This window comes from Pristiophorus japonicus, chromosome 32 (assembly GCF_044704955.1).
Source record: "Pristiophorus japonicus isolate sPriJap1 chromosome 32, sPriJap1.hap1, whole genome shotgun sequence".
Lineage (NCBI taxonomy): Eukaryota > Metazoa > Chordata > Chondrichthyes > Pristiophoridae > Pristiophorus > Pristiophorus japonicus.
The window spans coordinates 867,630-884,856 of NC_092008.1; the positions used below are offsets into that span (position 1 = coordinate 867,630).

Consider the following 17,227-nt stretch of genomic DNA (forward strand, 5'->3'; position numbering starts at 1 on the left):
CCCCATCAGTGGGAACATCCTCTCTGCATCCACCTTGTCGAGCCCCCCCATAATCTTACACGTTTCGATAAGGTCGCCTCTCATTCTTCTGAATTCCAATGAGTAGAGGCCCAACCTTCTCAACCTTTCCTCATAAGTCAACCCCCTCATCCCCGGAATCGACCGAGTGAACCTTCTCTGAACTGCCTCCAAAGCAAGTGTATCCCTCCTTAAATACGGAGACCAGAACTGCACGCAGTACTCCAGGTGTGGCCTCACCAATACCCTGTATAACTGGAGCAAGACTTCCCTGCTTTTATACTCCATCCCCGCTTTGCAATAAAGGCCAAGATACCATTGGCCCTTCCTGATCACTTGCTGTACCTGCAGACTAACCTTTTGTGTTTCATGTACAAGTAACCCCCAGGTCCCGCTGTACTGCGGCACTTTGCAATCTTTCTCCATTTAAATAATAACTTGCTCTTTGATTTTTTTTCTGCCAAAGTGCATGACCTCACACTTTCCCACATTATACTCCATCTGACAAATTTTTTCCCACTCACTGAGCCTGTCTGTGTCCTTTTGCAGATTTTTTGTGTCCTCTTCACACATTGCTTTTCCTCCCATCTTTGTATCGTCAGCAAACTTGTCTACGTTACACTCAGTCCCTTCTTCCAAGGCGTTAATATAGATTGTAAATAGTTGGGGACCCAGCACTGATCCCTGCGGCACCCCACTAATTACTGATTTGCCAACCCGAGAATGAACCATTTATCCAGACACTGTTTCCTGTTAGTTAGCCAATCCTCTATCCATGCTAATATATTACCCCCAACCCCGTGAACTTTTATCTTGTGCAGTAACCTTTTATGTGGCACCTTGTCAAATGCCTTCTGGAAGTCCAAATACACCACATCCACTGGTTCCGCTTTATCCACCCTGTCCGTTACATCCTCAAAGAACTCCGGCAAATTTGTCAAAACTGATTTCCCCTTCATAAATCCATGCTGACTCTGCCTGATCGAATTTTGCTTTTCCAAATGTCCTGCTGCTGCTTCTTCAATAATGGACTCCAACATTTTCCCAATGGCAGATGTTAGGCTAACTGGTCTATAGTTTCCTGCTTTTTGTCTACCTCCTTTTTTAAATAGGGGCGTTACATTTGCAGTTTTCCAATCTGCTGGGACCTCCCCAGAATCCAGGGAATTTTGGTAAATTACAACCAAGGCATCCACAATCCCTGCCGCTACTTCTCTTAAGACCCGAGGATGTAAGCCATCAGGTCCAGGGGATTTATCTGCCTTTAGTCCCATTATCTTACTGAGTACCACCTCCTTAGTGATTGTGATTGTGTTAAGTTCCTTCCCCCCCCCCCACCACCTATAGCCCCTCGACTATCCACTGTCGGAATATTGTTAGTGTCCTCTACCGTAAAGACTGATACAAAATATTTGTTCAGCGTTTCTGCCATCTCCATGTTCCCCATTACTAATTCCCCGGTCTCGTCCTCTAAGGGACCAACTTCAGCCACTCTAACTTTTTAAATACCTATAAAAACTCTTGCTATCCGTTTTTAGATTTGGTCGTAGTTTGCTTTCATAGTCTATCTGCCCTTTTTTAAATCATTTTCTTAAATCATTCTTTGCTGGTTTTTAAAAGCTTCCCAATCTTCTGCCCTCCCACTAGTTTTGGCCATTTTGTATGCCCTTGTTTTTAAATTGGATACCATCCTTTATTTTCTTTTCTCTTACACCCTTTCCTCCCCACTGGAATATATTTTTCTTGAGAGTTGTAAAATATCTCCTTAAATGTACTCCACTGTTCATCAACTGTCCTACACTTTAATCTATTTTCCCAGTCCACTTTAGCCAACTCTGCCTTCATACCTTCATAATCTCCTTTATTTAAGCTTAGTACGCTGGTTAGAGATCCAACTTTCTCGCCCTCCATCTGAATTTGAAACTCAATCATGCTATGATCACTCTTTCCAAGGGGATCCTTCACTAGGAGTGTTTACTAATCCTGTCTCATTACACAGGACCAGATCTAAGTTGGCCTGCCCGCTGGTTGGTTCAGTTACACACTGCTCAAGGAACCCATCCCTTATGCACTCTATGAACTCTTCCTCAAGGCTACCCTGACCAATCTGATTTGTCCAATCAATACGGAGGTTAAAATCACCCGTGGTTATTGCTGTTCCCTTTTTACAAGCCCCCACTATTTCCTGGTTTATGCTGCGCCTGTTAGGGGGCCTATAGACTACGCCCACCAGTGACTTTTTCCCCTTATTGTTCCTTATCTCCACCCAAACTATTTCAACATCCTGATCATTTGAGCAAATATCGTTTCTCGCGATTGCAGTGATTCCATCCTTTATCAACAGAGCTACCCCACCTCCTTTTCCTATCGGATTGTCAAGTACCCCTGAATATTTAATTCCCAGTCCTGGTCATCTTGCAACCACGTCTCTGTAATGGCTATCCGATCATACCCATTTGTATCTATTTGTGCCGTCAACTCATCTATTTTGTTACGAATGCTACATGCATTTAGACATTGTCTAGGAAGCTTTACTCTGTATCTAACCCCGTGCTGTACCTGCCCTGGGAGTGTTTGATGGGGACAGTGTAGAGGGAGCTTTACTCTGTATCTAACCCCGTGCTGTACCTGCCCTGGGAGTGTTTGATGGGACAGTGTAGAGGGAGCTTTACTCTGTATCTAACCCCCTGTACCTGCCCTGGGAGTGTTTGATGGGGACAGTGTAGAGGGAGCTTTACTCTGTATCTAACCCCGTGCTGTACCTGCCCTGGGAGTGTTTGATGGGACAGTGTAGAGGGAGCATTACTCTGTATCTAACCCCGTGCTGTACCTGCCCTGGGAGTGTTTGATGGGACAGTGTAGAGGGAGCATTACTCTGTATCTAACCCCGTGCTGTACCTGCCCTGGGAGTGTTTGATGGGACAGTGTAGAGAGAGCTTTACTCTGTATCTAACCCCCTGTACCTGCCCTGGGAGTGTTTGATGGGGACAGTGTAGAGGGAGCTTTACTCTGTATCTAACCCTGTGCTGTACCTGCCCTGGGAGTGTTTGATGGGACAGTGTAGAGGGAGCTTTACTCTGTATCTAACCCCCTGTACCTGCCCTGGGAGTGTTTGATGGGACAGTGTAGAGAGAGCTTTACTCTGTATCTAACCCCCTGTACCTGCCCTGGGAGTGTTTGATGGGACAGTGTAGAGGGAGCTTTACTCTGTATCTAACCCCGTGCTGTACCTGCCCTGGGAGGGGCAGTACTGAGGGAGCCCCGCACTGTCGGAGGGGCTGTATTTCGGGATGAGACATTAAACTGAGGCCCCGTCTGCCCTCTCGGGTGGATGTAAAAGATCCCGGGGCCACTATTGGAAGAAGAGCAGGGGGAGTTCTCCCCGGTGTCCTGGGGCCAATATTTATCCCTCGACCAACATCACTAAAAACAGACGATCCGGGTCATTATCACATCGCTGTGTGTGGGAGCTTGCTGTGCACAAATCGTGCTGCCGCGTTTCCCGAATTACAACTTACACGGGAAAAATAAGCGGGCACCATTGGACTGTGAGGCGCTTTGGGGCGATGAAATTGCTAGAGAAATGCGATTAAGATGTTGGAAGACACTGGGTGGACCCGGAACTCGGGGAGACAGCCAATTGATTTGGGGGTCCCGTTAACACCCCCCCAGGCGGCCCCAGGAGTCCGCGACAGAGACTGTCTCGCCGCCGCTATCTTTTGCCGCTTGTCCAACCCTCATTTACCCACGGCCCCCGTCTTCCCAACCTCCGTCTTCCCAACCTCCTCACGACATCCAGTCGACATTACCCTGTGTAAATCGACTGAATTTACGCACGCACGTATATAAAGACCACTACCTCTGCAGAAACGTAAAATTAAATCTTAAAAATCAAGCCTCACCCCCTCTCCCGTTCCCCACACCCCCCCAAAAAAAAAAATTAACACATTTAGGAAATAACTTAATTGATCATTCTGGTCAAGAGTATAACAGTGAACAGTCTGCACCAACACATATTATAGAGGATGCTATTTTTAAAATGTGGCTCTAAAGAGATGGGCTCAGGAGGTCGATCAGACTGATGCAGAGATTTGCATTAGAAATAATTGCAGGATTTTTGTCCCAATCTTTGGGGCCGGAGGGAAATCTATAGAGAATATCCTTTGCAACATTTTCAAATACTGAAAATATCTTTTGCAAATCGATTAACCCCCACCCCCGAGCATTTTTGATTTGACTGCATTCCATCCTAAAGAAGGGTGGAGAGAATTTGCAAATGTAATGGGTCAGAATCCTGCCCCAACAGCCCTCATTTCAAAGCCTCGATAGCACATCAAGGCGTTCACTGAAATCCTTCTCTGCAACTATGTACAGATTCTCATTTTGGTTTCGTTTTGAGGGTTGTTGCAAAAATATCATTTGCAAAGGGGGTCCAAAAAAAAATCAAAGCCTTCAGAATATTTCCGTCCTGCAATTAGATTCTGCATTCAATAGGATGCTGCAGGCTAGACTTAAATTGCACATTTATAGGATTTTGCAATGCAGTTATGAGGCAAATATTTAGGACTCTGCATGTAAATAATTAGACAAACATTTAAGATTTTGCAAATGCTCACTAGACAAGTCTATTAGGAGTTTGCAAAGCATATATGGGACAAATCTATAGGATTTTGCAAAGCTTATATGGGACAAATCTATAGGATTTTGCAAAGCATATATGGGACAAATCTATAGGATTTTGCAAGCATATATGAGACACATCTAATAGGATGTTGCAAAGAATATGAGACACATCTAATAGGATGTTGCAAAGAATATGAGACAAATCTATAGGATTTTGCAAAGCATATATGAGACACATCTAATAGGATGTTGCAAAGAATGAGACACATCTAATAGGATGTTGCAAAGAATATGAGACAAATCTATAGGATTTTGCAAAGCATATATGAGACACATCTAATAGGATGTTGCAAAAAATATATGAGACACATCTAATAGGATGTTGCAAAGAATATATGGGACAAATCTAATAAGATGTTGCAAAAGAACAGATGAGACAAATTTTGCAATGCAGATACATGGGATATTGCAAGATATGTTGCAATTTGTGAAGCACTTATAAGTCTCGGCTGAGCCAGAGAGAGAGAGAGAGAGAGAATGCAGAAAAAAATATATAACTTACAGTCAGACCTGTTCCCAAAACGATCACGTCGTATTCTTCATCCATGTTTGCTGTGCTGGGGAGAAAGGAGGCGGGTGGGGTGGGGTGGGGTGCGGGAGCCTGCGACTGAATTTGCAAGTGTAACACGATTTGCAGGGAAGTGAAGACAACCTCCTTTTCTCCTGCACTGGGTGTCTGGCTGACTCAAGGAGAGGGGTGTGTGTGTGTGTGTGTGTGGTGGGGAAAGGGATTAGAGGGGCTGGGAGCAAGGCTTCAGTTTGCAAAATATCCCTTGCCCCTCAAAAATGCAACACTATTAAATCCTGAGGATGCAAAATGAGAAGCCAAAGCAAATTCCCTCAAAGCTCACACACACATACAACAAGGTTAAAATTATGCAAAAGATGGCCACTTAAGTACTGCTGTGCACCGCCCCAGCAAAGAAGTCCCTTCTGCCTTACTTCCCTCTCCCAAGCCACGTCGTTTTGAAATGCAGCTTATTTCTCTCTCTATCCCCACTTGCAAAGATCACAAGGTGAAGGTGCCTTCTCTGCAAAGGGAGAATGCTCTAAGGAGACGTTTGCAACAGTGCCTGCTTTCTGCTTTGCAGCCCAACCCAGTATCTCTGCAAGGGAGGGGGGGAAAAAAACACACAGGGAAGGGAGGGAGAGAGAGAGAGAGAGAGAGAAAATAGTCCACACTTTCAGCCTGGAACAGTATCCATACGCTAACTGCACCAGTTCCACAGGAGGCAGCTCTGTACAGTGACTGAGCAGCATTTCACAGTTTTACAATCCCTTATTCATTCATTTTAGCAATGCAACAGAGAGCTTGACTATGAAGAAACATAGAAAGTAGGTGCAGGAGTAGGCCATTCGGCCCTTCGAGCCTGCACCACCATTCAATGCGATAATGGCTGATCATTCCCTCAGTACCCCATTCCTGCTTTCTCTCCATACCCCTTGATCCCTTTAGCCGTAAGGGCCACATCTAACTCCCTCTTGAATATATCTAACGAACTGGCCTCAACAACTTTCTGTGGTAGAGAATTCCACAGGTTCACAATTCTCTGAGTGAAGAAGTTTCTCCTCATCTCGGTCCTAAATGGCTTCCCCCTTATCCTTAGACTGTGACCCCTGGTTCTGGACTTCTCCAACATCGGGAACATTCTTCCTGCATCTAACCTGTCCAGTCCCGTCAGAATTTTATATGTTTCTATGAGATCCTCTCTCATCCTTCTAAACTCCAGTGAATATAAGCCTAGTCGATCCAGTCTCTCCTCATATGTCAGTCCTGCCATCCCGGAAATCAGTCTGGTGAACCTTCGCTGCACTCCCTCAATAGCAAGAACGTCCTTCCTCAGATTAGGAGACCAAAACTGAACACAAGAAAGACTGGACCGACTAGGCTTATATTCACTGCTGAATATTGACTTGGACAGGTTAGATGAGTGGGCAAATGCATGGCAAATGCAGTATAATGTGGATAAATGTGAGGTTATCCACTTTGGTGGCAAAAATAGGAAGGCAGAATATTATCTGAATGATGACAGATTAGGAAAAGGGGAGGTGCAACGAGACCTGGGTGTCATGGTACATCAGTCATTGAAAGTTGGCCATGCAGGTACAGCAGGCGGTGAAGAAGGCAAATAGCATGTTGGCCTTCATAGCGAGAGGAATTGAGTATAGGAGCAGGGAGGTCTTACTGCAGTTGTACAGGGCCTTGGTGAGACCACACCTTGAGTATTGTGTTCAGTTTTGGTCTCCTAATCGGAGGAAGGGCGTTCTTGCTATTGAGGGAGTGCAGCGAAGGTTCACCAGACTGATTCCCGGGATGGCAGGACTGACATATGAGGAGAGACTGGATCAACTGGGCTTGTATCCACGGGAGTTTAGAAGAATGAGAGGGGATCTCATAGAAACATATAAAATTCTGACGGGATTGGACAGGTTAGATGCAGGAAGAATGTTCCCGATGTTGGAGAAGTCCAGAACCAGGGGTCACAGTCTAAGGATAAGGGGTAAACCATTTAGGACCGAGATGAGGAGAAACTTCTTCACTCAGAGAGTGGTGAACCTGTGGAATTCTCTACCGCAGAGAGTTGTTGAGGCCAGTTCGTTAGATATATTCAAAAGGGAGTTAGATGTGGCCCTTACGGCTAAAGGGATCAAGGGGTATGGAGAGAAAGCAGGAAAGGGGTACTGAGGGAATGATCAGCAATGATCTTATTGAATGGTGGTGCAGGCTCGAAGGGCCGAATGGCCTACTCCTGCACCTATTTTCTATGTTTTTATGTTTGTCAGCTGGAGTACAATGTGGGAAAGTGTGAAGTGATCTACTGTGGCAGCAAAAATACACCAATTATTTAAATGGGGAGAGATTACAGAGTGCTGCGGTGCAGAGAGACCTGGGGGTCCTTGTGCATGAAACACAAAAAGTTAGTATGCAGGTACAGCAGGCCACATTGTCCGCACGTCCCCCAGACACGAGACTCCCCAAAGCAAGCGCTCTACTCGGAACTCCTTCACGGGCAAACGAGCCAAAGGTGGGCAGAGGAAACGTTACAAGGGACCACCCTCAAAGCCTCCCTGATAAAGTGCAACATCCCCACCGACACCTGGGAGTCCCTGGGCCCAAAGACCAGTCCCGCCCTAAGTGGAGGGAGTGCATCCGGGAGGGGCGCTGAGCACCTCGAGTCTCGTCGCCGAGAGCGTGCAGAAACCAAGCGCAGGCAGCGGAAGGAGCGTGCGGCAAACCAGTCCCACCCTCCCCTTCCCTCAACCACTGTCTGTCCCACCTGTGACAGGGACTGTGGTTCCCCGTATTGGGCTGTTCAGCCACCTGAGGACTCGTGTTAAGATTGACACTGTCGACCGTGAGGGTCTATGGAACGTCCTCCACCATTTTGGATGCCCCCGAAAGTTCGTCACCATCCACGGCCTGCTCCGCGATGACATGCAGGCCGTGATCCAGACCAACAGATCCAACAGAGACCCAATCCACGTCCGGACCGGGGTCAAACTGCTGTGTCATGGCTCCAACCCTCTTCTCAATCTTTCTCACCGTCATGCTCCACCTCACGGTCGACAAGCTCCCCGCTGGAGTGGAACTAAACCACAGAGCCAGTGGGAAGCTGTTTAACCTTCGCTGCCTCCAGGCCAGGTCCAAGATCACCCCGACCTCTGTCGTTGAGCTACAGTACGCGGACGATGCCTGCGTCTGCTCACACGCACAGAGGCTGCACTCCAGGACACAGTCGACGTATTTACCGAGGTGTACCAAAGCACGAGCCTCACGCTAAACATCCGTAAGACAAAGGTCCTCCCCCAGCCTGTCCTCGCCGCACAGCACTGACCCCCAGTCGTCAAGATCCACGGCCCGGCCCTGGACAACGTGGACCATTTCCCATACCCCGGGAGCCTCTTATCAACCAGGGCAGGCATCGTCGACGAGATCCAACACCGCCTCCAGTGCGCCAGTGCAGCCTTCGGTCGCCTGAGGAAAAGAGTGTTTGAAGACCAGGCCCTCAAATCCACCACCCAGCTCACGGTCTACAGGGCTGTAGTGATACCCGCCCTCCTGTGTGTCTCAGAGACATGGACCGTGTACAGTAGGTACCTCACCCCCAGCTCATGGTCTACAGGGCTGTCGTGATACCCGCTCTCCTGTATGGCTCAGAGACATGGACCATGTACAGTAGGTACCTCACCCCCCAGCTCACGGTCTACAGGACTGTAGTGATACCCGCCCTCCTGTATGGCTCAGAGACACGGACCATGTACAGTAGACACCTCAAGTCGCTGGAGAAATACCACCAGCGCTGCCTCCGCGAGATCCCGCAAATCCCCCGGGAGGACAGACGCACCAACGTTAGCGTCCTCGACCAGGCCCAACATCCCCAGCATCGAAGCACTGACCACACTCCACCAGCTCCGCTGGGCAGTGCCACATTGTCCGCATGCCCCCCAGACACGAGACTCCCCAAAGCAAGCGCTCTACTCGGAACTCCTTCACGGGCAAACGAGCCAAAGGTGGGCAGAGGAAACATTACAGGGACCACCCTCAAAGCCTCCCTGATAAAGTGCAACATCCCCACCGACACCTGGGAGTCCCTGGGCCCAAAGACCAGCCCGCCCCGAGTGGAGGAAGTGCATCCGGGAGGGCGCTGAGCACCTCGAGTCTCGTCGCCGAGAGCGTGCAGAAACCAAGCGCAGGCAGCGGAAGGAGCGTGCGGCAAACCAGTCCCACCCTCCCCTTCCCTCAACCACTGTCTGTCCCACCTGTGACAGGGACTGTGGTTCTCGTATTGGGCTGTTCAGCCACCTAAGGACTCATTTTAAGAGTGGAATCAAGTTGTCATGTATTCTACTATCATTGTAACCCATGTATAAACTGACTTAAGTTGTACACCATGAGAACACTGACCACTAGGTGGTGAACTTGTGGGAGACACTCCTAACCTGGACTTTCAGGTATAAAAGAGGAAGCTCCACCCACCTTCATCACTTCAGTGCTGGCTAATAAAGGTTACTGGTCACAGAGTGACCTTCTCTCAAGTATGGGCCTCATGTACATTTATACTGTATAGTAAGGATATATTATTGGCGACGAGAAACTGGGATTTAAACCACGCGAGCATAGCCACTAGCAGCACAGACGAGAGGTACTGTGATGGTGATGATTGGGATGACTTTATTGAGCGACTACAGCAAGGTTTTGTCACTAAGGAATGGCTGGGACAGGATTCGGCCGACAAACGCAGGGCTCATCTCCTGACGGTTTGTGGATCCAGGACGTACTCCCTGATGAAGGACCTTCTAGCGCCAGAGAAGCTGGCAGACAAGACGTTCGAAGAGCTCAGTAAGTTGATCGGGGAACACTTTAAACCGGCGAGCAGCGTGCACATGGCGAGACACCGGTTTTACACACACCGGCGGCGAGAAGGGCAAAGCGTTCCAGACTTCGTGGCAGATCTCCGGCAACTGGCGAGCCTATGTAAGTTCACAGATGCATGCAGAGCGGAGATGCTGCGAGACTTTTTTATTGAGGGCATCGGGCACGCTGGGGTTTTCAGGAAACTGATTGAGACCGAAGACTTGACCTTGGAAGCGGCGGCTCTGATAGCCCAGACATTTATCTCAGGGGAGGAAGAGACCAGAATGATGTTTGACAAAAATCTTGGCTCAAATGCGGCAAACGACCAGGGAGTCAACATTGTTAACGCGGCACACAGCTCTCCAGGCAGACAGGGGCAATCGGACATTCCCCAGCATGTAGTCGAACCCAAAGGGGGAATTCAATAGAGACAATGGCTAGCTGAACGGCAATTCATGCCATCGCAATGGACAATGCGGCCAGTGTTGGGGCCATCAACACCTGTTAATGGTGCATTTAAGGACAGTTACAGAGACAGTCAGAGACGATCGACTGGTAATGGACCTTTTGTTTCCAACAACGGCTCATGTTGGAGGTGTGGAGGCAAACACCCAGCCAGAGCTTGCAGGTATCAGCAATATACCTGCAGAAACTGCAACGTCAGTGGTCACTTGGCGCGTATGTGCAGGAAGCCTGCAGCCAGGTTGATGTATGAGGAGGACGGGCCCGATGTAAGCCCTACAGGGCCAAATGAACACTGGGGAAAATCGCTGGAAGCTGAAGTTCAGCGAGTTCATGTGGAGCACGTATACAGTTCATAAACCGGGACACCACCGATAATGATGAAAGTGCTCTTCAATGGCATCCCAGTATCAATGGAGCTAGACACAGGGGCCAGCCAGTCCCTGATGAGTATCAAACAGTTCGAAAAGTTGTGGGCGTCCAAGGCCAGGAGGCCAAAATTATCGCCGATTGATGCACAGCTATGAACTTACACAAAGCAGATCATTCCGGTGCCAGGCAGCACCACGGTAGTCGTGGCCCACAAAGATTCGGAGAACAGGTTGCCACTCTGGATTGTCCCGGGGGACGGTCCCGCACTACTGGGGAGGAGTTGGTTTGCTGTCATGAACTGGAAATGGGGCGATGTCAATGCAATTTCCTCTGTGGAGCGAGTATCATGCTCACAGATCCTGGACAAATTTGACTCACTATTTCAACCCGGCATCGGCACTTTCATGGGGACCAAGGTAGTGATTCACATAAACCCGGACGCCAGGCCAGTACACCACAAGGCCAGAGCGGTGCTGTACGTGATGCGGGAAAAGATAGAAGGCGAATTGGACCGCCTGTTGAGGGAAGGCGTCATCTCGCCAGTCGAATTCAGTGACTGGGCGAGTCCGATTGTGCCGGTGCTCAAGGCGGATGGGTCGGTCAGGATCTGTGGCGATTACAAGGCCACCATCAATCGGGTGTCACTCCAAGACCAGTACCCGCTACCGAGAGCGGAGGACCTCTTTGCGACGCTATCCGGTGGCAAACCGTTTTCAAAATTGGACCTGACCTCAGCTTACATGACCCAGGAGCTGGCGAGTGAGTCGAAGAAGCTGACCACCATCACGACACACAAGGGGTTGTTTGAGTACAACAGATGTCCGTTCGGGATTCGCTTGGCCGCCGCGATCTTCCAACGAAATATGGAAAGCCTCCTCAAGTCGATTCCAGGGACGGTGGTTTTTCAGGACAACATCCTCATTACGGGTTACGATACTGAAGAACACCTCCACAACCTGGAGGAGGTGCTATGCAGACTGGACCGGGTAGGACTGCGACTGAAAAAGGCGAAGTACGCCTTCCTAGCTCCAGAGGTAGAATTCCTGGGAATGAGGGTAGCAGCAGACGGGATCAGCTCTACTGCGTCCAAGACGGAAGCGATCCAGAGAGCACCCAGACCCCGTAACACGACGGAGCTGCGTTCGTTCCTGGGGCTCCTGAACTATTTTGGTAACTTTCTTCCCAAATTGAGCACGCTGCTAGAGCCGCTACACGTGCTCCTACGCAAAGGTCGCGAATGGGTCTGGGGGGACAGCCAGGAAAGGGCTTTTAATAGAGCACACAATTTGTTATGTTCCAACAATCTGTTAACGCTATATGACCCATGTAAGAAACTTGTGTTAACGTGCGATGCGTCATCCTATGGGGTCGGGTGTGTGTTGCAGCATGTCAATGCCAAAGGTCAGTTACAGCCGGTAGCTTATGCCTCCAGGAGTCTGTCCCAGGCAGAAAGGGGCTATGGGATGGTAGAAAAGAAAGCGCTCGCATGTGTATTTGCGGTAAAGAAAATGCACCAGTGCCTGTTGGGCAGGAAATTTGAGCTGGAGACAGATCACAAACCCCTAACGTCCCTTTTGGCCGACAACAAGGCCATAAATGCAAACGCATTGGCCCGCATACAGAGATGGGCACTTACGTTAGCTGCCTATGACTACACAATTCGGCACAGACCGGGCACCGAAAACTGCGCCGATGCACTCAGCAGGCTCCCACTAGCCACCACTGAGGGGGCTACCGAGCATGGTGCTGAGATGGTCATGGCTGTTGAAGCTTTCGAAAGCGAAGGCTCACCTGTGACAGCCCGTCAGATTAAAGTCTGGACAAATAGAGACCCGCTATTGTCTCTAGTCAAGAAATGTGTCCTGAATGGGGACTGGGCAGCCACGTACAGGGCATACCCTGAGGAATTTAAACCATTTCACAGGCGCAAGGATGAACTCTCGATTCAGGCCGATTGCCTACTGTGGGGAAACCGCGTAGTCATGCCCCAGATGGGCAGAGAGGTGTTCATCAGAGAACTCCACAATGGGCACCCGGGCATTGTCACGATGAAGGCAATTGCCAGGTCACACGTTTGGTGGCCAGGGATAGACGCAGATCTGGAACTTTGTGTTCGCAGGTGCAACACGTGTGCCCAGCTGGGCAATGCGCCCAGGGAAGCCCCCCTTAGCCCCTGGCCATGGCCCGCCAAGCATTGGTCACGCATCCATGTGGACTACGCAGGTCCTTTCATGGGGAAAATGTTTTTGGTTGTAGTAGACGCCTACTCCAAATGGATCGAGTGTGACATTTTAAATTCAAGCACATCCTCTGCCACGGTAGAAAGTCTACGGGCAATGTTCGCCGCCCACGGTCTACCGGACATCTTGGTCAGCGACAATGGCCCGTGCTTCACAAGCATTGAATTCCAGGACTTCATGGCAGGCAATGGAATTAACCATGTTAGAACGGCACCGTTCAAGCCAGCCTCAAACGGCCAGGCAGAACGAGCAGTGCAGATAATCAAACAGGGGATGCTCAGATTCCAAGGGGGTTCCCTACAAACCCGCTTATCACGCCTCCTGTTGGTCTACAGATCCCGACCACACTCGCTCACAGGGGTTCCACCCACAGAGCTACTAATGAAAAGGACGCTCAAAACCAGGTTATCCCTCATACACCCCACCATGAAAGAAATTGTCGAGAGCAGGCGCCAGTCACAATGTGACGACCATGACAGGAATGCGAGGGCGTGATGTATTGATGTCAATGACCCTGTTTTTGTCCTCAACTACGCTGCAGGGCCCAAATGGCTCACAGGCACTGTGGTTGCCAAAGAGGGAAATAGGATTCTGGTAGTTAAACTTACCAATGGACAAATCTGCCGCAAACACGTGGACCAAACAAAAAGGAGGTTCAGCAACCCCAGAGAAGAAGCAGAGGAAGAACACGATGTAGAGTTCACTCCACCACAGGTGACCGAACACCGGAACCAAAGGGAGGAGAGCCCGGTCACTGTGGGCAGTCCGGACAGGCCTGAGGCACCGCAAACAGCAGACACTCAGGCCAGCGCCCAACAACCGGAGCCCCAACTCAGGCGCTCTACAAGGGAGCGTAAACCACCAGAGAGACTCAACCTGTGATCCCAATAAGACTTTGTGGGGGGGAGGTGATGTCATGTATTCAACCAGCATTGTAACCCATGTATAAACTGACCTAAGTTGTACACTGTGAGAACACTGACCACTAGGTGGTGAACTTGTGGGAGACACTCCTAACCTGGACCTTCAGGTATAAAAGAGGAAGCTCCACCCACCTTCATCACTTGAGTGCTATGGAATAAAGGACAGGTCACAGACTGACCTTCTCTCAAGCATGGGCCTGGTGTGTATTTATACTGTGTAGTAAGGACGTATCAACCTCCACAACCTGGAGGAGGTGCTACGCAGACTGGACCGGGTAGGTCTGCGACTGAAAAAGGCGAAGTGCATCTTCCTAGCTCCAGAGGTAGAATTCCTGGGGATGAGGGTAGCAGCAGACGGGATCAGCCCTACTGTGTCCAAGACGGAAGCGATCCAGAGAGCACCCAGACCCCGTAACACGACGGAGCTGCGTTCATTCCTGGGGCTCCTGAACTATTTTGGTAACTTTCTTCCCAAATTGAGCACGCTGCTAGAGCCGCTACACGTGCTCCTACGCAAAGGTCGCGAATGGGTCTGGGGGGACAGCCAGGAAAGGGCTTTTAATAGAGCATGCAATTTGGTCTGTTCCAACAATCTGTTAACGCTATATGACCCATGTAAGAAACTTGTGTTAACGTGCGATGCGTCGGACTATGGTGTCGGGTGTGTGTTGCAGCATGTCAATGCCAAGGGTCAGTTACAGCCGGTAGCTTATGCCTCCAGGAGCCTGTCCCAGGCAGAAAGGGGCTACGGGATGGTAGAAAAGGAGGCGCTCGCATGTGTATATGCAGTAAAAGAAATGCACCAGTACCTGTTTGGCAGGAAATTTGAGCTGGAGACAGATCACAAACCTCTAACGTCCCTTTTGGCCGACAACAAGGCCATAAATGCGAATGCATCGGCCCGCATACAGAGGTGGGCACTTACGTTAGCTGCCTGTGACTACACAATTCGGCACAGACCGGACACTGAAAACTGCGCCGATGCACTCAGCAGGCTCCCACTAGCCACCACTGAGAGGGCTACCGAGCATGGTGCTGAGATGGTCATGGCTGTTGAAGCTTTCGAAAGTGAAGGCTCACCCGTGACAGCCCGTCAGGTTAAAGTCTGGACAAATAGAGACCCGCTATTGTCTCTAGTCAAGAAATGTGTCCTGAATGGGGACTGGGCAGCCACGTACAGGGCATGCCCTGAGGAATTTAAACCATTTCACAGGCGCAAGGATGAACTCTCGATTCAGGCCGATTGCCTACTGTGGGGAAACCGCGTAATCATGCCCCAGATGGGCAGAGAGGTGTTCATCAGAGAACTCCACAATGGGCACCTGGGCATTGTCACGATGAAGGCAATTGCCAGGTCACACATTTGGTGGCCAGGGATAGACGCAGATCTGGAACTTTGTGTTCGCAGGTGCAACACGTGTGCCCAGCTGGGCAATGCACCCAGGGAAGCCCCCCTTAGCCCCTGGCCTTGGCCCGCCAAGCCTTGGTCACGCATCCATGTGGACTACGCAGGTCCTTTCATGGGAAAAATGTTTTTGGTTGTAGTAGACGCCTACTCCAAATGGATCATAGAAACATAGAAACATAGAAAATAGGTGCAGGAGCAGGCCATTCGGCCCTTCGAGCCTGCACCGCCATTCAATGAGTTCATGGCTGAACATGCAACTTCAGTACCCCATTCCTGCTTTCTCGCCATAACCCTTGATCCCCCGAGTAGTAAGGACTACATCTAACTCCTTTTTGAATATATTTAGTGAACTGGCCTCAACAACTTTCTGTGGTAGAGAATTCCACAGGTTCACCACTCTCTGGGTGAAGAAGTTTCTCCTCATCTCGGTCCTAAATGGCTTACCCCTTATCCTTAGACTGTGACCCCTGGTTCTGGACTTCCCCAACATCGGGAACATTCTTCCTGCATCTAACCTGTCCAATCCCGTCAGAATTTTATATGTTTCTATGAGATCCCCTCTCATTCTTCTGAACTCCAGTGAATACAATCCCAGTTGATCTAGTCTTTCTTGATATGTCAGTCCCGCCATCCCGGGAATCAGTCTGGTGAACCTTCGCTGCACTCCCTCAATAGCAAGAATGTTCTTCCTCAGATTAGGAGACCAAAACTGAACACAATATTCCAGGTGAGGCCTCACCAAGGCCCTGTACAACTGCAGTAAGACCTCCCTGCTCCTATACTCAAATCCTCTCGCTATGAAGGCCAACATGCCATTTGCTTTCTTCACCGCCTGCTGTACCTGCATGCCAACTTTCAATGACTGATGTACCATGACACCCAGGTCTCGTTGCACCTCCCCTTTTTCCTAATCTGTCACCATTCAGATAATAGTCTGTCTCTCTGTTTTTACAACCAAAGTGGACAACTTCACATTTATCCACATTATACTTCATCTGCCATGCATTTGTGACTTTCACAATTCAAGCACATCCTCTGCCACGGTAGAAAGTCTACAGGCAATGTTCGCCGCCCATGGTCTACCGGACGTCTTGGTCAGCGACAATGGCCCGTGCTTTATAAGCATTGAATTCCAGGACTTCATGGCAGGAAATGGAATTAACCATGTTAGAACGGCACCATTCAAGCCGGCCTCAAACGGCCAGGCAGAACGAGCAGTGCAGATAATCAAACAGGGGATGCTCAGATTCCAAGGGGGTTCCCTACAAAGCCGCTTATCATGCCTCCTGTTGGCCAATAGATCCCGACCACACTCTCTCACAGGGGTTCCACCCGCAGAGCTGCTAGTGAAAAGGATGCTCAAAACCCGGTTATCCCTTATACACCCCACCATGAAAGAAATTGTCGAGAGCAGGCGCCAGTCACAATGTGACGACCATGACAGGAATGCGAGGGCGCGATGTATTGATGTCCATGACCCTGTTTTTGTCCTCAACTACGCTGCAGGGCCCAAATGGCTCGCAGGCACTGTGGTTGCCAAAGAGGGAAATAGGATTCTGGTAGTTAAACTTACCAATGGACAAATCTGCCGCAAACATGTGGATCAAACAAAAAGGAGGTTCAGCAACCCCAGAGAAGAAGCAGAGGAAGAACACGATATAGAGTTTACTCCACCACAGGTGACCGAACATCGGAACCAAGTGGAGGAGAGCCCAGTCACTGTGGGCAGTCCGGACAGGCCTGAGGCACCACAGACAGCAGACAC

General features: G+C 49.6%; 1 protein-coding gene across 1 annotated transcript in view; it reads right to left on the minus strand.

The window, feature by feature from the left end:
* Window positions 1-5,808, minus strand: part of LOC139240477 (rab GDP dissociation inhibitor alpha) — a 24,657-nt gene extending 18,849 nt beyond the window's left edge. Inside the window, exon 1 of the mRNA XM_070869012.1 lies at window positions 5,204-5,808. Coding sequence (XP_070725113.1) covers window positions 5,204-5,248 — 45 coding nt within the window. The 5' untranslated portion in view covers window positions 5,249-5,808. The remainder of the gene's footprint in view (window positions 1-5,203) is intronic.
* Window positions 5,809-17,227: the final 11,419 nt, after the last annotated feature.